Source organism: Carassius gibelio, chromosome A2, assembly GCF_023724105.1.
Source record: "Carassius gibelio isolate Cgi1373 ecotype wild population from Czech Republic chromosome A2, carGib1.2-hapl.c, whole genome shotgun sequence".
Lineage (NCBI taxonomy): Eukaryota > Metazoa > Chordata > Actinopteri > Cypriniformes > Cyprinidae > Carassius > Carassius gibelio.
Window position 1 is genome coordinate 16,043,699 of NC_068372.1, and position 26,609 is coordinate 16,070,307.

Genomic DNA, 26,609 nt, shown 5'->3' on the forward strand with positions numbered 1-26,609 from the left:
TAATAGTAATATTCAGGCACAGAAATACTACGAATTTGAATTAGGTAATCAAATGTAAAATAACACTGGATAGTCTTCAATTGTATAAACAAATATAGATAAAGCCAATTAAATTTACAAATGTCAGTTTTATTTTATTATTTTTAACAATAATATCACAGACAGAAAACAATTTAATAGACTGCTGTCTCAAGACTGACTGCATGGATCTACTATTACAGGGACATTTTTTTTTCTCAGTTGTTTACGTTCACTGATATAACTGATTGTGTTTATGAGAATACTCACCAATTTGTATTAGAACATTTACACCAATTCTGTACCTGCGCACTGTCTGAGAAGCTTTATGTGTGCGCATTTGGGTGCATGCTTAAGGCCCCGGTATACTTCAAACAAAGTTCATTTCATTCTTTGTTTGGGGGCAAAAAGATGTTTGAAAAGGCTGTGAAACGGTATACTTTTTTCAAACATTCCAAGCCCCTGCGTTGCGGAACGAATGTATCCCCTAAACACAACAACTTAAATTAAGAAACGAAGGCAATCTAGGTGTGAGATGGGCACCAACGGTCAGAATATAATAGACAAAAGAATAATGATTATCCGCAATTTAGAGTCAAGTATCATTTGCAATACAAAAGAACCATTCCATTTCCATAATCAGTCCTTTATGGGAACTGTGAATGTCTCATAGTTTGTAAAACTTTAGAATGATGTGGAAAAAAAATTTGGAGTTACAGTTTTTTTTAGTGTTAATTTTTTTTTTTTATTAAACTGAATACATTGTTACACCTTTCATATTTTACGTGGTGTCATGATTTACTTTTGATAAAAATAAAGGTTTATTATTGTATGTTCGTTTGGCATTTCTTTTATTATGTACTCTTTAAAATCGCTCATTGAAAAACAGCAGGTGTAACATTTATTTGAAACTCATGTATTTTGTACTTGCTACCTTATATCTTTACTCTTTCCTTTCAGTCTTTTCATGGCTTTTGAAAACTTGTCTCGGATGTTTCTCAGTATCACTTTTTGCATAACTCCGGGTTGTCGACACCAAGCTTCGTTGCCGTTCCTTTCTAGGAATTAACTGTTCTGAAACTTTAAATTCTGTCCATGGGTGATCTTACAGGTGCGGATGTGCCAGCTCAGCTATTCTACACTCCAGTGTGTTCATGTTGATAGTGTCAAGGCCGGAGATATTGTTCTCTATTGCCTGACCTCCGTTGAATGAGAAACCGCCACGGACCAATGGAAACTCAAAGGTGTTTTAGGAGCCAAGACGAACTCCCACAGAAAAGCCCCTGTATACTTAAATTGAAAAATCGAAGAATGAATCTGACTGAAACAAAGTCCGCTTTGAGTTCATTTCGGCAGTCCGAAACAACTCACCAAAGAAAACTTTTAGGGGGAGTTTGTTTTGGCTCCTAAACACCAGGACCGGCCCGTGGCATAGGCGATATAGGCCGTTGCGCAGAATGACTGGGGGGCACCGCAGGACATATATAATTAATTTTTTTTGTGGTCTGAAGTCCACCCTCTTGTGACCATTGTGCAGTCCTACACACCAATATTAAGCAATTTAATTTCTGACAGTTAACATAATTTTAGTACTCATCGAACTAATTAAAATAATGTTAGAATAAAACTAAATTGACAAACGAAAAATAAGATATGACAACATGCCATGTAGTAGAGACCTGCACAGGATGATTTTTCCATCCCACTCCTGCCGGCAAGATTTTGTCCTGTGCCCTCCCGCTCCCACATAAATAGGGTGAAGTCAGCTAAAATGGGCCATGTTTAGGTAAATGACTTATAAAACCATCAAATAAGCTATGCATGAGACCTAATGATATTTTTATAAATTAGCGTGGATCTCTTAAATGTGTATATATATATATTTTTTATGTAAAAAAGTATAATTGTTTTAAAGTTATGACAGTTAGAGTATTAGCAGGTACCTTATTGAGCTATTGGACAACATTCAGGTAAAATGGGCCAGCTGTTCAGTTAAAATGGGTCCAAATAAAATGAGAACAACACAGTTAATTTCAGCTTAAATAATTTTATTTTAAACAGTAAATTGACACTATTGTCTTTAGTGTGCCATAGCGAAGCTATTTAATATCGACTCCAAGCTTTTGAATGGTATAGTATATAATGTAAGAAAAGCTTTTTATTTTATATAAATGCTGATCTTTGGATCTTTCGATTCATCAAAGAATCATCAAAGAGGTTTTGTGAGCACGCAATTTCAGCAGTGTGGTGAGTAGATTCTTGATTGATCATTGCTTTCTAGAAATCAACAGCTGAGTCTGTGATTGGCTACATTGAGCAACCCTTTAAACACATGTTATTAATAGAAACTATTCCTAGCTTGCACATGTCATTCATTTCAATGTTAATATGAGTTGCTCTTTTTGCTGCATATAAATAAAAGTATATGTTTTAGACACTTTATGTTCAGATAATTTCTATTTTGCGAGTCCCGCAAATATTTTTTTCTCCTGCATCCCACACACACGAGTCTGTTCCCACCCACAGCCGCACTCGCTCAAGTGTTATCCCACGGGAGTGCAGGTCTCTACCATGACTAATTTAAACACTTTCTGCGTAATGACGTATAATACATCATTATAATGCATTCATTATGCATGGTGCACAAAAAAAATAGTGAAAATTATCAGGAGCACAAGGCAGGTGCACAAATGGTGTATGCTGGCATGGAGATCAAGCGCACGAGTAGGGTTTAAATCAAAAGAGGAGTTTAATGAATCAATCATCAATAACATCAATAGAGGTAACATTGATAATAGCGGACCAGGAGGAACCAAACAGACAGGGTTTTAAAAACAAGGGAGGTAATCTGGGGAATGGAGAACAGGTGGGGATTAATCAATTAGCCAAACAAGAAACAGGACATGGCCAAAATAGGGAAACAGAAAGTCCATGAATGTAACAGATCACCCCCTCCCGGAACGGTGCGTCCTCGCACCGAAAGAGATATTCCAGTGGAGGGAGGGTGGGGGTTCTGGAGGTGGGTGTGGGGCAGGCAAGGGAGTGGGAGCATGGAGCATGGAACCAGGGTGGAGCTGTAGGGAGGAGCCCAGAGCAGGAGATGCCAGATGGTCCTCCAGAGACCAGCCAAGATGACCAACTGTGGAGTTGGTCATGGAGGTGGAGTCCAGGGCTCTGAGGCTGGAGTTGGAGACAGGGAATCCTTACGCCAAGGCGGAGCTGGAGACTGGAAGTTCCGTAGGCTGACTGGAGCACCCAGATGGTGCTGACTGAGGGTGAGCTGCGGGACTGACTGTCACCAGCGGAGATGAGGTTGAGGAACTTGCTGGTCTAGGAGGAGGTGAGAGAGGGAGGCCGGGAGGAATCACAGGAGGATCAGGGCTGGACAGAACCAGCGGAGACACAGGAGATTCAGGACTGGACTGAACCAGTAGAGAAACAGGAGATTCAGGGCCGGGTGGAACCAGCAGAGAAACAGTAGATTTAGGGCTGGACTGAGCCAGCAAAGAAACAGGAAATTCAGGGTTGGACTGAACCAGCGGAAATGGAGCAGAGGAACTGACTGATCTATGACTAAAGCCCGTGGGTGAGACCCCATTTAAAAAAAAAAAACAGTTCAGCTGGGGACATTGTGTCATTGCAAGACGATCACCATGGATGTGTCCCTTAGGAGTTGAGGGGCAGTTCATCAAGGTCATCCAGTAAGTCAAGGTCAGAGGCGCACCATATCTGGCACAAAAATTGTTTGGAGATGCTAGAAGTCTTTCTGGCTCTCAAACAGTTTTTACCCCAGCTGAGTGGTTAACACGTGTTAGTCAGGACGGACAACATGACAGTTGTTTCATATCTTAATTGTCATGGATTACATTTTTGCCCACTATACAGGCTGGCGAGGCTTGTTCTTCTTTGGGTTCAGACAAAGTTTCTGTCTATCAGGGCAGTCTATGTACCAGGTCGCCTGAAGTCAGGAGCAGACTTGCTATTGAGACAGAGTCTGGAGGAGGGAGAATGGAGATTGCAACCTCAGGTGGTGGATTTCATATGGCAGAAGTTCGGCCAAGCGGAAGTGGACTTGTTTGCTTCGAGCAAGACTACACACTGCTCGCTCTGGGTTACCCTGTCTCCCCCGTTTCCTCTAGGTCTAAATGCTCTGGCCCATGAATGGCCCAAGGCCAATCTTTATGCTTTTCCCCCTGTCCAGTTGCTCCCAGTAATCCTGTTTAGAGTACGATCAGACAGAGTGGATCGCTTGCTGCTGGTAGCCCCGTGGTGGCCCACTCAGTTGTGGTTCTCGGACCTGGTCAGTCTGCTAGCTGGCCTTCCATGGGAGATTCCCCTCAGACACGATCTGTTGACACCAGCTCAGGGCATGATTTGGCATCCTCAACCGGCCCCTGAGTGGAGTACGCTAATGTGTTCAGGTCTCTCGGCTGAGATCACGACACTATTATAAATTCTAGGGCACCCTCCATGAAACGCTTATATGCTTTCAAGTGGAAACTTTTTGCTCTCAACAACGCTCTCTAGATCCAGTCAATTGCCCCATCGGTTCAGTGCTGGAATTTCTTCAAAGGTGTTTTTCTGAGGGAGTTACCTTACTTACATACTTAAGGTGTATATAGCAGCCATATCTGTGGAGCATGCTCTCGTGGGAGGTGTTTCAGTCAGTCATCACCCTTTAGTCTCCCGTTTTATGCAGGGTTCAAGACTGCTTAGGCCTTTCCACCCAGTACGAGTTCCTTCTTGGGGACTTATCGATTGTTTGGAGGGCCTGACAGGCCATCCTTTTGAGCCTTTGGAGTCTGTGTCAGAGAAACTTTTGACCCTCAAGATGGTTCTTTTGGTGGCTATATCCTCCCTTAAGAGATTGGGGGAAATGCAGGCTCTCTCAATCAGTCCTTCATGTATGAACTTGCCCCAGGACTGGTTAAAGTCTTTTTGCGACCTAGGCCTGATTATGTTCGGAAGGTCGCTTAGAATCAGTATAGTTTCCAGCATGTTTCCTAATGCGGGGTTGAATAGCCTGAGTCTCTCTACCCAATAAGGGCTCTTAGGATCTATGTTGACCACACAGCTCAGTGGCATGGGTCTGATCAGTTATTTGTATGTTTTGGTGGTAACAGAAGAGGTTCTGCGGTCACCAAACAGTGCATGTCACACAGGATAGTGGAGGCTATCTCTCTGGCCTCTACTTTGGTTTTCCCTTCATTGGGTTTCTCTACTTTGCCTCTAGGGGTGCATGCTCATTCTACAAGAGCATTGGTTCTTCTCAGGCCTTCTTCAAAGGGTCTTCATTGGAGATTGTTTGTGTTGCAGCAGGATGGTCCTCTCCTAGCACCTTCATCAAGTTCTATAGTTTGGACATGAGGTTGGCTCCTGGCTCCGGGGTCTTATCCGCTTGGTCAGACGCTTTGCTGGGTCTTCTAGCATTCTAAGGTACATCAGGCATTAAGGTATAGCATCCCCAAAGCAATAACATCGCAGCATCGAGTATTATTTTGTCTATAATATTCTGACCATTGGTGCCCATATCACACCTAGATTGCCTACACTTTTTTGTTAACAGTATAACGTAGCCTTTTCGAAGTTATTTTTGCCCCCAAATGGAGAACGAAAATGAACTTCGTTTGAAGTATATCTGGGCCTGAAAGTTCACTTTGGGCAGCCAATTCGAACTCCCAGTATGAACTCAAATGAGCGTTGTTTGACATCATATCAGTTCATTGTTCTATTTTGTTTGAAGTATACATGGGCCTTTATGGAAACATATCTCTCAAAAAATTCCCAAGTATTGAACTCAGAACTCTTTTGCTGGTTAATGTGCTTGGATGGTTTAAAAAATGTATTTAAACTAGCAAGACTAGCAAGCACATGAAGATACATTTTCAACTGTCCAGAGTGTCTTTCAAGCTGAATATTGTTGAAAATATATAATTAATGTTCACTAATGAGCAGTAATGGAAAGAATATTGAAAAAATATACTCAAACGTACCATCACATTCCAAAGAAGATATATATTTTCAGTATCCACATACAGTATACAGTATACAGGATAAATGTGTACATTAAGAAGACTTTAAAACAATGATTCAAAAAAACAACAAAAAAAACAACAACAACAACAACAAAAAGAGAAACTGCTTATATCATAACATCTTTGTTTTAATTATTTTAATTTATAATTGCAAGTTAAAAGGAAGGTCATTTGCCAATAGCCTATATGAAAATCATCTGTAGGTTACTCTATCCATGTTATCTAAATACAGTAGACTACTAACCATTTTTTAGCTTATCTGTAAGTATTAGCTATAGTTTACACTTGACCTGGTCTAACTAACTTACAATCGCGGTATGACACTCTAAAATCAAATTTGTGCTCACTGAACACTGGCATACTGAGAGGTAACATCAGGGTGAGTGAATCCTGCGGTTCTCCACACCCTTGACTCCTTCCCCTCCCCAACCATCCTCTCAAATCTATACACTATTACTCAATCTTATTTTTAAGCGCTCCCAAACACACAGAGGGGCTGTTTCACAGCGTGTAGGAGCAAGTGATTGAGTGGACTGGGACAGAAAGTAGATTTGCATCCATTTGCAAAAAAGGAAGCAGGTGAAGTGAGGTAATTGGTCAGACACAGAATTTACTGAGCGCGGGGATGCGCGCACTGACAGATTCCATGCTTAATTACTGTGGGACTTTAAAGAGGCGCGCGCTCGTGTTGCTTTTACGTCGATGAGTAAACGTAAAGCTTGTGTGCATGAGTGAGACGCGGCGGCGCAGTCAATATATCTCTCTAAATAAAAATAAACAAAAGCTTAGGAGGAACTTGCAGAACTTTTTGCCCTGCTAAAGTAAGACAAAATGCCTGTTCGACGGGGACACGTTGCGCCTCAGAACACCTTCCTGGATACCATCATTCGCAAATTCGACGGGCAAAGTAAGTGTATGACTATTGTTAACATGTTTATGATAATGGCTAATATTCACGATTTTATTAACTTTACTATCGTTATCATTCTAATTTTATTATTACAGTTATTTAGACTTATTTTTTAAAGTGACGAAATACAAGGTTTAACTTCGAAATGTTAACTTAGAATTGAAAATAAGAAGCAAAATAAAATGTGTTTTATATATAAAACACACTGTTTATTTTGCTTCTTATTTTCATGACTTTATTTTTACAATGTTTAACTGATTAAAATTATTTTTCCTTGTATTTTACTGTTATTTTTAAGCACCACTACACCAACATAATTACATTGTACATGTAAAACCCTGGTACCTGGCAGTAAAGGTGATTCTGATTTAAAATAATTGATTCTTTTTTAATTTTTATTGATTAATTTATTTAATTTTTATTTAATCTAAATAAACAGAATACACACATATACACATACACACACACACACACACACACACACATATATATATATATATATATGTGTACTATATATATATATATGCACACAGGTGAGGAGTTTTTTTTCTGTGACTTAACTGTGACTTTAATAATAACTACTTCATAATTATAATTATTTGAAGTTATAAGTTGATCTTTCTTTTAAGCGAGGTAAAACAGACATGCTTTTTTTTTGGTTCTACATGAATGTGATTTATGAATATCTTGCATCTCGTTTCATGCTTTACCTCAACAGATCGCAAATTCATCATAGCCAATGCTCGAGTTGAAAACTGCGCCATCATCTTCTGCAATGATGCCTTTTGCGGCATGTGTGGCTACACACGTGCAGAGGTCATGCAGAAGCCTTGTACCTGCAGTTTTCTGTATGGACCGCACACTGGACGACCAGCGATGGCCCAGATGGCCAAAGCCTTACTGGGCTCTGAAGAAAGAAAAGTGGAGATCTCCCTATACAGGAAAGATGGTAAGTTTCTTGGGGGTGTTTGTTATATTTGTGAATTTATACATTCAGTTTGTAGGTGGCATTACAGTGACATAAAAAAACTGGTCTAGCAGGATAATATGACAACAGAAAATAATAAGTGTCTTTGATCACAAGTTTATAAAAATGCAATTTCACTCATTTACATTAATTTAATTTATGTTTGTCAATGACTTGCAGCCCTGCACTCATCGTATTTCATTGGAGCCACCAGTACTCATTCCCTGAACATTATGCTATTTCTATTCTGCTGTATCCATCTATGTGACATTTGATCTGTCCCATAATGATTGATAGAAGTTTAGCCTCTCTTGTGGAAGTCTCTTTTACCATAGCATCCTTTTATTGTGGATACTCAACTGAAAGATGAGGATTACAGTACAAGTGCTATTCTAATTATGTCTATTTCTGTCCTCTCCTATTTAAAGATTGCATTTCTGGATGATGTATTGCTTTCCAGGACAGCTGGGAGTTTGAGAATAGGAACAATAGTCATACAAGACAATTGCAACGGACAATTTCTCACTATCCAGATCAGTTTCCCTACCCAATTCCCAGTGCTATATGCTAGTAATCCAATTGGTTGCATAAGGGTGTCATTACAATGTGTCCTCTAGTGGTGCTCAGGTCAGAGGACGATGCATACAGTGAGGATTTAAGTCTACAATGCTAACAAGTAAGCAACTCAACAACATCTATGATCAACCAGAGATGCTCCTATATGACTATTTTAAAGTGAAAAATATGCTAAAATGTTAACAGAGCAGATAAACATGCACATAAACCATCCTAGGGTTTAAGCAGCAAGTCCCCAGTACAGGGTGTTTTTCCACTGATCTGGATGTTAGGAATACTTCTCAGTGTGACCCTATGTAACCTAACCACCCTAAAATTCTCAGGTGTGCTCAGACTACATTTAGTCCTTCCGAAATATGAGACTTCTCAGTTTTCGACTTCCTTACACTGTCGTCTAAATTTCAGTACAGTATATCATTGGTGACAAAGTTTAGGATATGTGTATAATCGTGGTTATCTATTGACGTATGGGGGTCTGTGGGTGTTGTCATTGTATATTATGTGAATCCATCACCCTATGCCTACAGGATTACTATTTGCTGGCATTTTCAGTATGTTTATCGGAATACAATAGAAATAGAAATATAAGCTATAATTGGTGTTAAGATGCCATGTTTGAAAGTTTAGGTGTGTTTTATTAAGGTGGTGTAAAATACATTATGTAAAATACTTTTTGGCCACAGCTATCTCACGGCAAACAGAATAAAAATGTATATGATTAAGGAATAATAAAATCTTGACAGAATTGTTATTAAAGATTTTAGACTAAGTTTAGACTCTTTTAATCTGCATCTAGTGTAAAGTGATGGAAACGAGTTGAAATCACACAGACCAGAAAAAAATTCAGACAGGTAAATGTGGTAAATAAATGTGATGTCATTAAATATATTTAATTCAGTACAGTTAAAATCAATCTATTAGTTCCATGAACTAAATATTTAATGAACTTAAAAAGATTTGTGAACATTTGTACATCTCTGAAGTTGTTCATACATGAAATGCTTACATTTGAATGAGAGCTGTTAATATGATTAATGTAAGTTTAATGTCTATGCAAATTCATAAACATGTCTGTGTGTCAATAGCACATTTTACATATGAATACATATGTATAACATATGCATTTGCCCTTGTGTTCATGGGTTTCTCCTATTTGTCAGTGGGATGCATTGTCACCAATAAAAATCTAATTTAATTCTTAATTAGTCATGGAAATGTAAATAAATTTCTTCACGCAGATATTACACAAAGAAAAAATGGAACTTGCCTTGCCTTGCCTTGCCTTGGAAGAGGTGTGCTTTCTTGTATCAGTGCCAAAAGAGGCATACAATGACTTTAAAATGAATTAATCAGTAGCAGGACTTTGCTTTTTTAATATTTTTTAGCAAAAAAAAACCTAATGTGAAATGTGAAACCTAATGTGAGGAAATGAAGGTGTCACGGTCAGTAATAACGACCTGCAGTCTGGAAAGGACTAATGGAAGTTTCAGCACAAATTACCTGCTGGAAGGAAGGACACACAAAAAGCTCCTCCGAGGGAACTTTGAAGGATAAAGATGCTTCAAGGAAATTCTGCAGTATGCTAAGGCCATGGGGCATATTAAAAATCTTCTAGGGATGCACAAAAATCTATTTCTGATTAGAAAACTAGTATAATCGGCATAAATAACAGTTTTGTTTCATGAATCTCAAGACGTAGTGCCTTCTCATTATGTTACCCAGTGCACCAATGCCAGTTTTCCTGTAAAGGCGCTCTTGTTGCAGTAATGATCCTTGCCTCTGAAGAGAGTCCTTGGGAAGGATGTTGAAAACAAAGCGTGGAACCAATGGTGGCTGCACCAGTAATCTTCCAACACAAAAGAGCAATTCCAATTAGGGAATGCCCATCCCTCTTTAAAGCCTGTTGGTTCTCTGAGGTATATCTATGAGGAAATTATTGGGAATTGCATAAAGCCTAGCAGATGATCACTTAATGATGACCCCTGGGGCAGATTATGCTCTTGCAGTAAATGATCTGGGGATGACTTTTAATAGGAAATCCCCATTTCAAACTTTGCGTACATTTTTTTCTTTAACTTAATGAGATAAAACCGAGCCTCATTAGCTTGAGCTTTATATTTGATGGAAATAATGGTGATATTCTTTCCTTGTTAAGAAATCCTTCACACAACTGAAAATTCTGTCATTTGTTGCATGTCTTAATGAGTACTTATTTATAGTAGACTAACCAAGCTGCTCTTCCCAATAATAAAGGTCAGGGCAACATTTCCATCTATTCTTCACAAAAAATATTGTTTGAACATTCTGAAATACTTTTGGAGCATGACAGTCTCTGGTCCCCATTCACTTGCATTAAAGGAATAGTTCACCCAAAAATGAAAACATGCTGAAAATCAACTCAAATTCATCTACATCTTGGATGACCTGAGACTGAGAGCAAATCAATTTTTTCACCAAATTTTTTGGATGAACTATTCCTCTTAAAATGTAAAATAAAGAATCTAAATAATGCAACATGACCAGTGTAAAAACAACAGCTGTCACTTTAAGAGGTGAAAACTCTCTTCTCTAGACATTCAATCTTATAAGCATGAATTTCTTTCTAAGAAGTATTTTTTTAATAACAAGTAAAAAGAAATTAGCAGTAATCTATTTCCCACTGAATCATCAAAAATTCTAAAACATGACCCAATTATGAGTGTAATAAGGAAAGATCAAATGGAAGACCTCTGATCAACAGATAAGACAGAGGATGACCCTGCTCATCAGTCTTCATATTCTGGTAATGGCCTCCTCAGCTATAATTAGACAGAGTAATGACTGAAACCATCTCTGGAAGTTAATTATTTAAATGTCCGTTCTTCATCCCTGAACTCTCATAGGAGAGTCAGAAAGCCCTCCTTTGCATTCACCTGAGTTTGGAGTTTATTTTTTAATTTATATGTATGTTGCTAACCTGGTTTTGCTGTTGATATCACCATTGGATGAAAGTTGGCATCAAATTTTATGAATACTTTACAAGTGTCAAAGAAAACGATCAACAATATTTAATCTTTAATGTTAAAAGATAATCTGTTATTGAGTTTACAGTCATCCTGTATAGTCCAAATCTCTTTAAATATTTTAATGTTTGGTTTTTTTATATTTATTTTGCTGTTATTTTCCTGAAAGAACCTTAAACCTGTTGTTTGTCTATTGACTTACTGACTATATTTTGTTTGCTTTATCCATGCCACAGGTAAAAAAATAGTTTCACTGCTCTCGAGGTATTTTCAGAGCTGGCAGTGTAACATGAACCCCGGCAGGCTTGTGTTGGTGTTTTCCTCAGAGGAGTCATAAATACACCAGTAGTTCAGCTCAAACCTCAGGCTATTATCTAAATTTGCATGCAGTTTGTCTTATGATATTAAAATCCTATGAGTAAGCAGGCAACAACACGTACTGGTGATACAGAGCAACCTGCTACATCTTGCTTTCTTTATTGTAGCAGGTATTTAAAAAAATAAATAATTGTCCACCATGCAAATTGTAAAGATGAAGTATTTATTGTACCACATTTAAATAAATTCTGTAGAATTTAGCAGTTAAATTTGGATTATTTTGGCTAATTCAATCCTTTCAGGAACAAATACTAGAGGAGAGGCACTTAATTCTAAAACCCTCTTCGATATCTTGAAAAATTTTAACATGAAATTCAGAAGAAAAAAAAAATATTATAATGCAGTATAATCATTTTGGATATATGCCTATTTATCAGCAGGGGCTGTTCTAGTGTTAACAGATATCTAAAGGGTTATCCCAGTGATATATATGTATGTGTCTGAAGACACGGGATACACTTCAAATAAAGTAGGTTTAAAAGTTACATAGGCTAAGTGGCTTAATATTTCTTAAAGTGAAAAGTATATTTAATCACACAATGTTCTAAAGCATACACATATTTTTAAGGAGCTCCTGCATACATTTACACTGCACTAAGAAATTGCATAAATATTGAGATTTATTTATGAAATATAAAATGTAGAACACAGAAATATGAAATGATAGAAAAAAGTAGAATGATACTTTTAAAAATGAGACTAAAATTGCCAGTAGGAAGACACTGTCTTAATGACTGATTAGTTGAGTTATTCAATTGATTTGTTCAAAATGGCTGATTTGTTCAGGAAGGAAGGAAGAAACTGTTTTAATGAAAGGGTCAGTGAATCACTGATTCAAAAACTCATTTAAAAATGAAAATTCATAGAAGCACATCATGGCTTTGTTTAGAACCTTTTCACGGAATTGAGCAAAAATACCGTTTTCTCTACGATTTAAATCACTTAATATGAATTTCTTGTTTATTAAATTGTTGCCCTGAAACTTAGAAAACTGCCACAGACCATGATAAAAGATAACCAATCTGTTTATATAATCGCTTTAAGTGTATGTGTGTGTCCGTGTGTCCTAGAAAGTCTGTGCATATAATACCATGATTAAAGGTCTATATTTGTTGCTATACAGTTACAATAATCTAATTTTGACAGATGGTGAGATTAAGTATTATAAAGTTATACTGTAAATTACAGATAGAAGCAGCAGCACTTTGCTGTTTAAGTGCTGGTTTAATAGAAATGATTTTAATGCACATGGAAACTCTTGATGTCTCACAAGATATGGTAATGAAAACATTTGAGGCTTCAGCCCCCTTAACCCACCCCTAGTGCTTCCCCTGTTTATCAGGTTCATTGCTTTAAAATAAGGCTTATGGTATACTCTTAAAAATAAAGATTCTTTATTGGCATTAATGGTTCAGTGATGAGCTGTTAAACCAGATGAAACCTCTCCACTGCAAACCTTTTTTTTTATTGTGGAAAAAGGTTTTACAGTTTATCAAAATATTTTTCACCCAAAGGGAAAAAAATATATTTTATGAACAGTTCACTGAAAGACTCTTTTTGGGGCTCCCAAAATGGTTCTTCTGTGGGTGGCATTGCTGTGAAATCCCCTTTTTGGAAGCTTGATTCAACCAATGATTCATTGACATGGAACCTGTAGTTCAGTAATTTGGAATGAAACAGCATAAAGAATCCCCAACACAGTTTAAATCAGATCTCAAAGAGCCCAGTTAATCTCCAAATGAGAAAACGGAGTGTTAAACCAAGGTCAAAAAAGGCATTTTAAACTGATCAATTTGTATTTTTTCTATAATCACCACTTCAAAGAAAAATATCATTTTTATTTTCTCATTGCAGTAGCTGGTTTGGAGGATGAAATAGATAGAGTGCATCTAAACCTAACAAGAGGATATGGTGGAGAGGAGGAAGAAAAAGATGAGGGGGGTGTCAGGCTTTAGAGCCACTAAATCCCATTGTTAATTTCAGTTTTCTATGGTGCTTATGTGCTTATGAAAACAATACAATTTCCTCTGGTGGCATTAACCTCCCTTGTCCTAATAGCGGTCTCTGTCCTTGGTACTGAAAAAGTCAAAATCCGATTTAGTTTGTTAGGTTGGCAAATTAAAGTTTGCCTTTTTCACGGATGTAAACAAACATACCTTGACATTTGCAAATTAAGGCTTGAGATTCACTTGGGAATGTGTGCGGGCATCTCTTAAAAGGCTTGGTTATACAAATTAGATTGACATTGGCCAGGTCACACCTATTTTGTTTTTCACTAGCAGTGTTATTTCTTGAGAAATTTGGATATGAAATGCTTTTATGGAGGATTTAACGTATAATAACCCTTCAGCATTTCTGCTCACCTGTATCGGTCTGGTATCTTATATCCTCTGAAGGGAATTATGACGCAGAAGATGCTGGTGTTAAGCAGCAGATGGTTACACTCTTTGTGGTTTTACAGTAGCAGATGCTGCTGGTATGAATGAAATTATTTACAGAAGAATAGAGGAGTGTGTTTCATTCTTTAATCCCTGAGAGATGGCACTGTGTTCCCGAGCCATTGTTGTCCTGTCTGCCCTTGAGTTCATCTCACTGTGAAGTACTCCTGGCCATCAATACTGGCCCATCAGACTGGCACAGAGAGGGACTGATGGGTTTGGCAGTGTGAGAGAGCAGGAACCACAGTGCCAATGTGGGGTAGCTATCAGTTGCCACAGTGAACAGTTGGGGCTCAGGACATCTCCAAGCTGGTTATCACAGACCTTAACACAGACCTTTGCCACACTCGTTAATTTTAATAGTGTAAAAAAAAAGAGGAAAAAACCATGCATCAGTTATGTGTTTGGAATGTAGTGGGTATCTTTTGTTGTATGCTCCCCTCTAGTGGTGACAGAAACATATGAAGAGCTTTTCCTGTACTGATGTTGAATGACCATTATTGAAAACAATTTAGATTTTTTCCTCTTTTCGCAGGTGTGTGTTTGCCATGCTTAGTGTATGTGGTTCCAGTTAAGAATGAGGATGGTTTAGTCATCATGTTCATCCTGAACTTTGAGCTGGCAGATCAACCCCACGGCAGCTCACCGGGCAGAGAGATCAACTTCAAACACACCATCCCGTGGCTCTCTAAAGGTACTCTGATAGGACAGATCTGATTCATTATGTTACAATATTTTGAATGTTATGTTATTTTGTCTGTGTGTTTATCAGTTCAGAATGACTGGCTCTTAAGTAATTTAAGTAATTAAGTATTTAAGTAATTTATTTAAAAAAAATGTATACACTTTATACACATTGTTGAATGCTTTTCTGTAGAGATCCACCAAATAGTGGTATTTATCAATAGACTAAGTTGTAAAAATAGTATAAATATTGCCACAATTGATTTTATGCTTTAAGAGTCAATTATTCACCAGCAAAGCATCTATAAATTCATAATATGATGAAATATTTATACTGTATGCTGCTTGTAAAACATTTCATGTTGCCAGAATACACACCTATTTTAAAATGAGCTTCAATGAAGGTGCTTTCAAGCTACATTAAAGTTTTGGCATTTATGGGACTTCAATTCATGAGTTACCATCACTGTGTTTGAGTCACATAATGTAATGATAATTCCTTACTCTTTGCTATTTCCTCAGCAAGAAGACACCGTATCAGGTTGCCTCTGCCTTTGCTGCGTTCCCTGAGTGGCAGCAAACAGTCTCTGCATGAAGATGCTGAAAAAGGCTACGTGCAACCGATGCCCCATATGGGCCATGAGTCAGTAGCCCTGGACAAACTGCTCTCCCAGCCTGAGTGTTGTGCAATCGGAGGATCTCAGCTGTTTTTGTGGGAAGATAAGGCTCAAAATGAGCCTGAAAGTGAGCCACATCCATCAGAAGTGTCCCCTCCCCTGCCTCAGGACTTCTCTCAGTCCTCCCCTCGTCTGCACAACCTCACCTCAGAGGCATCTCCGTCCAGCTGTAGCATGGCACACAGTCGCTCCTGTGAGAGCCTGTGTGGCATGCGGCCCTCACCCTCCACCAATGACTTCAACTGGGACAGGAAACTGCCCATCAGACCCAGTAGCGCAGGTAATGATTCAACCAGTTAGCCAACTAGGTATTCTAAATTGTGTTGCAAAGAAAAGGGTGATAAGAGAATAAGCACCAACATGAATGATAGTCCAGTAAGCAGTTTAATGGTCATTATAAAAAATATGACCACTGAACAGTTGCAACTGACCAGTCAGAATGAAGTATCCCAGAGAAACGTGTGATAATTGAAACCAAACACAGGCAAAGCAATAGATGAGATTAATTCGATTTAATTAATTTTATCCTTTATCCTCTTCCAGGTGCCATGCACCGTAAAGCTAGCTTGCAGAATGCTACATCCGAGTCGGATCTCATTCGGCTCCGGACCTCAGTTCAGGGCCCCCGAATATCACAAGGCTTAATTGATATAAAGCCGGATCCCTTAATCGCTGTTCCACCTGGTGAGATTGACATCATTGCTCCTTGCAAACTGATAGACCGGACCCATAATGTAACGGAGAAAGTCACTCAGGTGAGCAAAAAGCATTGTGACTTATTAACAATCTGTTTTTTTTTTTTTATTGAGAGAATGTGGCTCAATGACAGAACTGCTCCATAAAAAAAAAATTACACAAGTGCTCTGTTTTCTTTATGATTAAAAAAAATATTTAAACGTTTTTGGGTTGGTCTGTCTCGGCGGTCTAACTGCACTTGTCAGTGTCAAAATCAAGTCAAAGTAAGCTGGGTTTACCGTTCACAGAGGCAGAGTGCAAATTCCAGCATGACATCTGTTTAACATTGAAATCATTTAATATTAGCCAGCTGTTTTACGAAAGAAATGTTAAATGCCCGACAGCTATATCCAGTGATTTAAACTACTCAACTTTTCTCAAATATGGATTTTTTAAAGAGTGAGGATGAAAGTTGTGTATGTGAATTACATTCTCTTTCTTTCTCTACAAACAATGACTGGAGGTGTACTGAGGGCTCCTGTAAACATGAGTACGTAATGAGACCCAAGCTGCTTAGGCTGAGGGCTACATAACATAACCATCTCCAGTTATGAAAAGGATTAGGTTGAATTCAGCAAATAAAATCTTTTTCTGCAGGACAGTGACATCCAAGTTATAAAACCTGTTGAAGGTAGACAGTGACGACCAGCTGGTGGCTGCATAAATATCACCTATAGAAATCCCACTGGACCAAGCCCAGGAGGATGTCATTCCTCTGGTGGAGTGTGCCCTCACACCTATAGGACACTGCAAGCCCAAGACGTAAGCCTTGGCTAAAGCATCCACTATCCAGCAAGATAGTCTTTTACTTCATAACTGGCAGCCCTTTAGAGTGGAATCCTAAGCTATGCAATAATGTAAGGAGGATGTTTTCTCTTGTCTTTAATTACCACTACCCACTTTTTTTATTTGAAAAACATTATTTCTATCTAGCCAAGTTTCACATGTAAGTTTCCCCTTACAGTAAATGAGAACGTTGCAAAACCGGAAGTATACACAAACTTGCGTCGCTGAAGTGCATCGGCGCCATCTTGTGCACCGAGCCCATTGCCCATTGGCCAAGCTGACAGAAATCAGCTGCTTAATTAGTCTAACTGATATATAGTATATATATAGACCTGTCACTACATAGGGCATTGTTATTTCACCTTCCCTGGAATTATGTAGTATATGATACAGTGGTTTTTAGCAGTTTTTTGGTGGCAGTAAAAGTTGGTGGCAGTAAAAACTCTTATGTAATACATATGCATGTAGCACTGTACATTTAGGTAGGATTTTAAACTGTGGTCTCAGGGCATTTTCCAAAAATATGTAAAAAACTGTCTGTACAGTCTTTTATAATTGTCCCACGGGAATATCTCATACCTGGCGTAAATGCAGCATCCTGTTCAGGGTCATATAGATGACTGCTCAACCCTCTACATTGCGAGTAAATCGCTTGCATATGGGACTAAATCTTTTTCAAGAACTGCTGGGTTTTATGGTAATAGGCAGAACTAATGCGCAAATGAAAATCTCGTTGGCTGGTGCTGACCTATTGTTCGAGTGAACGCACACAACATTATTAATATTCATGAATCCAGTAGCTCATTAATCCTTACTGCTTTTTATATTATTCTTATTATCAGAATTCATATCATTATTATCTTATCAGTATTTTTCTTATTTTCCCCCCATTTTTTTTTTACAGAAACAGTGAATGACCAAAAAAGCACCACAACCAGTCCAGTTAAAAGGTTCAGTTAAAATGACTAATATGCATTCAAACATGGTTATCGAGTTTTAATTCTAATTACTATAGTTATATTATTAAACAATACTTAATTATCATATTATAATGTTTGACAGACTATTGTTAAGAGTTTACTTTCAGTTATTTAAAAAAACTGTGCAATTTTACAGACATTTATTATACAGGTGCTGGTCATATAATTTGAATATCATCAAAAATTTGATTTATTTCACTAATTCCATTCTAAAAGTGAAAGTTTATACCCATTCATTACACACAGGCTGATATATTTCAAATGTTTATTTATTTTGATGATTATAACTGACAACTGAGGAAAATCCCAAATTCAGTATCTCAGAAAATTAGAATATTACTCAAGACCAATACAAAGAAAGGATTTTTAGAAATCTTGGCCAACTGAAAAGTCTGAGCATGTAAAGCACTCAATACTTAGTTGGGGCTCCTTTTGCCTGAATTACTGCAGCAATGCGGCGTGGCATGGAGTCGATCAGTCTGTGGCACTGCTCAGGTGTTATGAGAGCCCAGGCTGCTCTGATACTGGCCTTCAGCTCTTCTGCATTGTTGGGTCTGGCATATCGCATCTTCATCTTCACAATATACCACAGATTTTCTATGGGGTTAAGGTCAGGTGAGTTTGCTGGCCAATTAAGAACAGGGATACCATGGTCCTTAAACCAGGTACTGGTAGCTTTGGCGCTGTGTGCAGGTGCAAAGTCCTGTTGGAAAATGAAATCTGCATCTCCATAAAGTTGGTCAGCAGCAGGAAGCATGAAGTGCACTAAAACTTCCTGATATACAGCTGTGTTGATCTTTGACCTCAGAAAACACAGAGGACCAACAGATGGCATGGCACCCCAAAACATCACTGACTGTGGAAACTTACCACTGGACCTCAAGCAACGTGGATTGTGTGCCTCTCCTCTCTCCCTCCAGACTCTGGGACCCTGATTTTCAAAGGAAATGCAAAATTTACTTTCATCAGAGAACATAACTTTGGACCACTCAGCAGCAGTCCAGTCCTTTTTGTACACTTTTTTTTCTACCACATCTTTTCCTTCCCTTCACCTCTCTATTAATGTGCTTGGACACAGAGCTCTGTGAACAGCCAGCCTCTTTTGCAATGACCTTTTGTGTCTTGCCCTCCTTGTGCAAGGAGTCAGTGCTTGTCTTTGGACAACTGTCAAGTCAGCAGTCTTCCCCATGATTGTGTAGCCTACAGAAGAGTGAGACTGAGAGACCATTTAAAGGTCTTTGCAGGTGTTTTGAGTTAATTAGCTGATTAGAGTGTGGGACCAGGTGTCTTCAATATTGAACCTTTTCACAATATTAAAATTTTCTGAGATCCTGAATTTGGGATTTTCCTTAGTTGTCATAAAAATAAAAATAAAACAATGTGAAATATATCAGTCTCTGTGTAACGAATGAATATAATATACAAGTTTAACTTTTTGATGATATTCTAATTATCATCAGTCTGGTGAGTAAACAAAACAAAACAAAAAATACTAGCCAGTGGCGATTCAGTTGCCAAGGTGTCCGTAGAGGGTTGCAGCTGTTAATGGCTGGCTGAAGAGACACTTACCCTCCAATCCTGTTTGAAGGGCATTCCAACAGAGTGCAGAAGGAATGAGGTCATGCCAAAAGTCACATGGTACATGCAGCGAGGTGTCCTTCCATTTTCAGCTGAGTTATCTGGATGCCCCATGACAGAAAGATCTATATCTATTATCTATATGTTATCTATATATAACTGTTTTTTTTTTTTTTTTTTTTTTTTTACAAATCGCACCTTAATGTATAGTTTCACAAAACTGAAGTCAAACCATTCTGTTTTTGCTAAAAAATTTAGAAATTATACAAACTATTTTAAATTAAAAACTTCTCATGTTGCATGTATGCAACATCTTTGTTTGGATCATGATTAAAATTCAGTGGTTGCCTCTAATTTTAAATAGAAACAGCACAGACAAAGCCTTATTTTGTTTATATGAAGATATTTATTTTATTTGTGTTATTTATTTGGTTTGGGGCTTGTTTTAAAATTTCTATTTAGTTTTTGTTATTTACATTCCATTTGATTTTTATCATTTAGCAGGCACCTCGCATCCAAAGCAAATTAGGACAATAGAAGCAATCAAAACCAACAAAAGAGCAATATTATTATAGTTATATTTCACTTTCACAAAGAAATGTACAGTATTTTGTCCAAACAATAATAAAAGGACACATTCAATTTATAATTAGTCTTAAATATTATTTTGTAAAAAATAAATAAATAATAGTTGTGAATCGAATTGTGAATTGTGTGAATTGTTACATTCCTAAAGTAAGTTGATAACAATAACAAATGTTTAAGAATGAAGTATCATGTGACACAAAAGGCTGTAATGGCTTGTTACTTAAAAAAAATATTACAATAGAAAACAATTAATTTAAATCAGAATCACCTTTATTGCCAAGTACCAGGGTTTTACATGTACATGGTAATTATTTTGGTGTAGTGGTGCTTAACAATAACAGTAAAATACTTTTTAGAAAATTTATGAAAAAAGCTATGAAACATAAATATAAAAATATAGGAAACATACACATAAATCTAAAAATATAGGAAAAATACAATTTTAATAATATTTCACAATATTGCTGTCTTTACAGTATTTTTGACCAGTAGTCCAAAATGCAGCTTTGGTGAGTGAGAGACTTTTAAAAACATAAATTCTTAAAACACAAAAAATACACCAAACTTGTGAACAGCTGTGTATTTATTTGTTTGTTTGTTTTTTACTTGAATTTGGCACATCCTTTCAGTGCAGAGAGTGTTTTTGTTTCTTGTAAGGAAAAATGACTTCACAGAGTTGTATTTTTGCACAGGTGACTTGCAGCTGCAGTAGTTGTGAATTGCAGATGTTTGTGCAATGGGAACTTCTGACTCTTCTAAACAGGGACTGATGGGTTATTTTGGTCATTATAATTCAGCAGGGAAATCGAGGGATACCTCGTCCCCTTTACACTTCCTCTGTCTGTCCCCTCACATAGGTGGCATCATTCGGTGTTCCTCTCCAGAGCCCCAACCTACTTAAAGTGTCATTAACCCATTAATCACAATGGCATACTCACAGGAAGCCTGAGCTCTTGCCTGACCTGCTGGAACAACCCCCCCAAGCAATAAGCTCTTTCCATCAGAAACTCTTCATTATTTCTCTGTTGTTATATGTGTGGGTGTCGGGCCTTAGAACTATTGGGTAGGACGACAAAAACTGTTTGTTAAGTTAATGAATTATGCAGTATGGAAAAGTTATGGTGCAGATCCAGTAGTATTTGATTGTAGACTAAAATCATGAGAGTTTGGCCTGCAGTCTTTTGTATGCATACATGTACCTTCCACCCACTTACAATGTGCTGACGTTGTTACAGTCTCCAGCCTCTGTATAATGCTTAAATATTAACTTTCATTGCTAAGCCATATGGCTAATACTGAACTGATGCTGATAAACATTCATTCTGAGATCATGCAAACGTAGAATAGCTAATGAAGCTGCTGAGGCAACTCAGGTGAATTTGCAATGGTGGTCTAGATGGAGAACTTTTCACAGGATGTGCTTTTGCATTCATAAATATCTGGACAGAGCTAAATGGAATGGAGCAGTATTTTAGCTTGACACACAGTGTCTTAACGCAGTGTTCATGAAGGGAGATGCTAAAAAATAGTGAAAGTTGTAAGAACCATTAGAAAACAATTTAATGTTTCACATTACTATTCAACTTTGTAGTCATTTCCGCTGATGTATTAAACTGATCAAATGTGGCAATTTTTATTACAATGTAAAAGTATTTACTTTAAAAATGAATTGTTTGTTATTTTTTCTGTCCATTTGTGTAAAAATTCTGAAAGTTGTGTCTCCACAAAAATATTACTCCACACAACTGTTTTCAACATATATACATGTGCAAATCTGTATATTAAAATAATTTCTGAAGGATTATGTGACACTGAAGACTGGAGCAATGGCTGCTGATTCAGCATTACCATCACAGGTATGGGTTAGGTTTTAAAGTACATTACAATAGAAAACATTTTTGCAACCCCAAACTTGAAAGTGTGCTGTATGTTCAGTAAAACACATTTTCATAGATAGTCAAATTGAAAGGCAGCAACACAGCATATTTAAAGCACATTCTATTTTTATCTCAGGCTCTTGACATATCCCTAACCAGGTAGACAATAGCAGATGATTACATGCTGCATTGATCAGCTTATTGTGTGGGATGCACAGTGAGTTTGTGCAGTGATCAGTAACTAGCTCTGCAATGTTCTAAGAGAGGATTTAGTTTTTAGAACTCTCCTACTATGAAAAAAAAACCTTACTATGGAATTTCTTTCTTTTTTTTAATTTATTAATTATTGTAGATACTGCTATCACTGGTAGATACTACTGTCTAATGAGAGACCATGAAGTGGGAACTTTGGGAATGACCTTCTTGGAGATTACTCTTTCAGAAATAGGTTTGGGCTTTTACTCACTGGAACGGATTTCTGATTATGACGATAATCGTCTAATCTGCACCAGAAATTTTTTTTCAGGGTATCATCACCCCATGGTACCATATAGGAAAGGTCAAGAAATTCCTAGACAATCCTCAATTGGATGGCCATATTGGAAAATGGAGAGGAGCAAATAAGATAGGATAGGATGTCCATGGTTGTTGTTGGAATAGGCCTGGTCTTCTGTCAGCAAACAGGTGGATCAACACAAGTAAATGTCATTAACTCAAACAGACTTTATTGGTAGAACCAGAATACAAGCAGTGAAGCAGGTGAGTGATTGTTCAGACTGCAGTAGTCCAACAAACTTGGCAAGTCTTAACTTTCCATTTATTACAGGGGGGGTGGCGGAGGGGGGGGGGGAGGGGGGGGCGTCAGCACCTGATCACAGAAGATGGAAGCAGATGGTGATTGAAAGAGAGATTTGTAGCAGGTAAATAGCATGGGTAGGTAGCCAGTTACATTGATGCACAGTTGTGGACAACGAAGCTGAGCAGTAATATCTCAGTGTAAGCAGTCTTAGTCACAAACCACACTGGTGAATGTGGTTATATGCAAAGAAGAGACCAGACTATGGCTGCGTTTACACTTAGCATTAGCTTGCGATCATCATGATCCGATCAAGCAGATCGGATCATCAATCAATCAGGACACAAGGCGCATTTACACTTGGAAACATTAACTGGCTTTTCTATCTGGATAACCAATCGGATTGGTCTTTCCACGCAATATTTAAATACAGTGCATCTCATGTCATGGAAAAGCTCATTTATTTCATTAAATCAATAAATTAGAATACTTCATAAGACCAATTGAAAAAATAATTTTTGCTAAATTGTTCGCTTTCTGGAAAGTATGTTCATTTTCTCTACATGTACTCAATACTTGGTAGGGGCTCCTTTTGCTTTAATAACTGCCTCAATTCCGCGTGGCATGGAGGTGATCAGAGTGTGGCACTGCTGAGGTGGTATTGAAGCCCAGATTTCTTTGACAGTGGCCTTTAGCTCTTCTGCATTTTTTTGGTCTCTTGTTTCTCATTTTTCCTCTTGACAATACCCCATTAGATTCTCAGTGGGGTTCAGGTCTGTTGAGTTTGCTGGCCAGTCAAGCACACCAACACCATTGTCATTTAACCAACTTTTGTTTTTTTTGGCAGTTTGGGCAGGTGCCAAATCCTGCTGGAAAATGAAATAGGCATGAACAAGCATGAAGTTCTCAAAAATGTCTTACTAAATAGGTGTAGTGACTTTGGCTGTCAAAAAATACAATGGACCAGCACCATCAGATGCCATTGCACCACAAAACATCCCAGACTGTGGTAACTTAACACTGGACTTAACACTGGAGCAACTTGGGCTATGAGTTTCTCCACCCTTCCTCCAGACTCTAGGACCTTGGTTTCCAAATGTAATACAAAAACTTGCTCTCATCTGAAAAGAGTACTTTGGACCACTGGGCAAAAGTCCAGTTCTTCTCCTTAGCCCAGGTAAGATGTCCACTGACATTGTCTATGGTTAAGCAAATTCTTTGACATGTCTGTATGTGGTGGCTCTTGATGCCTTGAGCCCACCCTCAGTCCACTCCTTGTGAAGTTCACTCAAATTCTTGAATCGATTTTGCTTGACAATCCTCATAAGGCTGCTGTTCTCTCGGTTGGTTGTGCATCTTTTTCTTCCACACTTTTTCCTTCCACTCAACTTTCTGTTAACATTCTTGGATACAGTGTGTGGTGGGCGTTCTGGCACATTATGTCTGCCGTTGTATCATCCAGGTGGATGCTGCATACTGGCAGTGGATGAGGAGATACCCCCTGACAATGTAAAGTGCTTTTAGTGCTTAGAAAAGCACTATATAAATGTAAGGAATTATTACAGCACTCTGTGAACAGCCAGCTTCTTTGGCAATAAATGTTTGTGGCTTACCATCCTCATGAAGGGTATCAAAGATTGTCTTCTGGTCAGATCAGCAGTCTTCCCCATGATTGTGTAGCCTAGTGAACCAAACTGAGAGACCATTTTAAAGGCTCAGGAAACCTTTGCAGATATTTTAAGTTGATTAGCTGATTGGCATGTCACCATATTTTAATTTGTTGAGATAGTGAATTGGTGGGTTTTTGTTAAATGTGAGCCAAAATCATCACAATTAAAAGAACCAAAGACTTAAACTACTTTAGTCTGTGTGCATTGAATTTATTTAATACACAAGTTTTACAGTTTGAGTTGAATTACTGAAATAAATGAACTTTTCCACAACATTCTAATTTATTGAAATGCACCTGTAAGTCTGCAGAGAATGGCTTGGTGCAAAGTCAACCAGCGGTGGGTTTTCTTTTGAAAAGCATTTTCAGTCACGGACACTTTACAAATCAAAGAGAAGAGTAGGAGTCTAATTAATGGTCCACATGGGTGTTCTCAATCTCTCTTTGGACAGTTCGTGGAATGGGGGCTGGGTTTTGCGCGACGTCCACCTGCGAATGCAGACACAATGGCTGGATTGCGTTTACACTGAGATCGAATCACAATGCATCCTCGACTACCTCTGAACCAGGACACATTGATCGGATAACATTCCATTCAGAAGTGCGTTTACACTTGTCTTTTCAATGTGTATGTGGACAAAATCCGGATACAGATCGCATGTCAATGGCAAGTGTAATCGCAGCCAATGTCTGTATGTTTGGTGCTGGCTTTTAAAGCAGAGTGATAAGGCTAATGGTCAGGTGTGGTGATTGTGGAATCTGAGTAGGTGTGAGCCAGGAGGGATTCTGGGAAATGTCTGGCATCTTCATTTTAATATACTGTTTATCTTCACAACAGCCTGCTCTTCTTTTCTGTCTTTAAACCCAAGCATGATGTGATTAAGCATTATTTTGGGAGCGTGAGAAATTCCCACTGATATGGAGTATTGTTTGTTGTAGTGGTATGATAAAATTATTTCTTAGTTTTGTCCAGGTTTAACATCTTTTCAATCAGCTTAATTTAAGGCCTTCATAAAAAAAAAAAAAAAAAAAAGAAAAACCTTAAGTCACATTTAAACCAGCCTAATCTGGTAGTGAATTCAGAGAGGTATTTTTACCTGCTCACTTTAATGACAGGAGTTAGTCACCATCACACAGAAAACAGAGACATACAGTGCATTGTGTCACCTTTTACTTCTATGTTTTTGTATTATTGTATAAATATTTTTCCATTATGTCTCATTTGCAGGATCATTATTGGTTAAACCAAATGGCTCACTTCCATTAGAGAGGAAGTGGGATCTTTGTTGTCATGTGAAAGGTGACTTAACATGCATCATGTCATTCATGGGCAAGTAGTTATGTTGTCAGGGTTCATTTCGAGTAAGCGCGTGACCTAAAGGCTGGTTCACACGGCAGGATAATTAGGCCGATTTTAGCCCCGATTCACCCCTTCCGACAATCTTAGGATGCTCCGATTATCGTAAAATAATCTGATCAAATATTCCTGCCGTGTGGTGTGTTAAGACTGCTCTCCTCTGCTCGGAAGAATGTCGGGACCGCTCCGATCTCAAATCAGGGATATCCAACATGTTGGATTTATTTGGCCCGATTTCTTCTTGTGTGTGGTGTCCCCCGAGGACAAACAATCACGCAGCCTGTGGACTGTGGCGTGTAGCCAATCAGAAAGCGAGGTGACGAGGTGGTGACGAAGTACCGGGAAACAAAATCAAAACAGCTGGCGTATATAATATAACAAATATAACAAATACAAATAAAGTCGATGGGCATAACTACATCCACAACTGCAGTCCACCAGAGTACATGGTAACGAATATTTGAACGTTTATTTCAACAGTTATTAATCTTTGTAGTACGTAACAACATTTCTATGAGATAAAACAACAACTTATCTCCATATTATGATATAGCAAGT

The 26,609-nt window shown here is 38.0% G+C and overlaps 1 protein-coding gene across 1 annotated transcript in view; it reads left to right on the forward strand.

Annotated features, from left to right (window-relative positions):
* The first annotated feature begins 6,786 nt into the window (after positions 1–6,786).
* The window catches only part of LOC128028446 (potassium voltage-gated channel subfamily H member 6-like), a 34,516-nt gene continuing 14,693 nt past the window's right edge, over positions 6,787–26,609 (forward strand). The window contains exons 1-5 of the mRNA XM_052615765.1: positions 6,787–6,960; positions 7,682–7,912; positions 14,860–15,018; positions 15,531–15,965; positions 16,229–16,440. Of these exons, the coding sequence (XP_052471725.1) occupies positions 6,885–6,960; positions 7,682–7,912; positions 14,860–15,018; positions 15,531–15,965; positions 16,229–16,440 (1,113 nt within the window). The 5' untranslated portion in view covers positions 6,787–6,884. The remainder of the gene's footprint in view (positions 6,961–7,681; positions 7,913–14,859; positions 15,019–15,530; positions 15,966–16,228; positions 16,441–26,609) is intronic.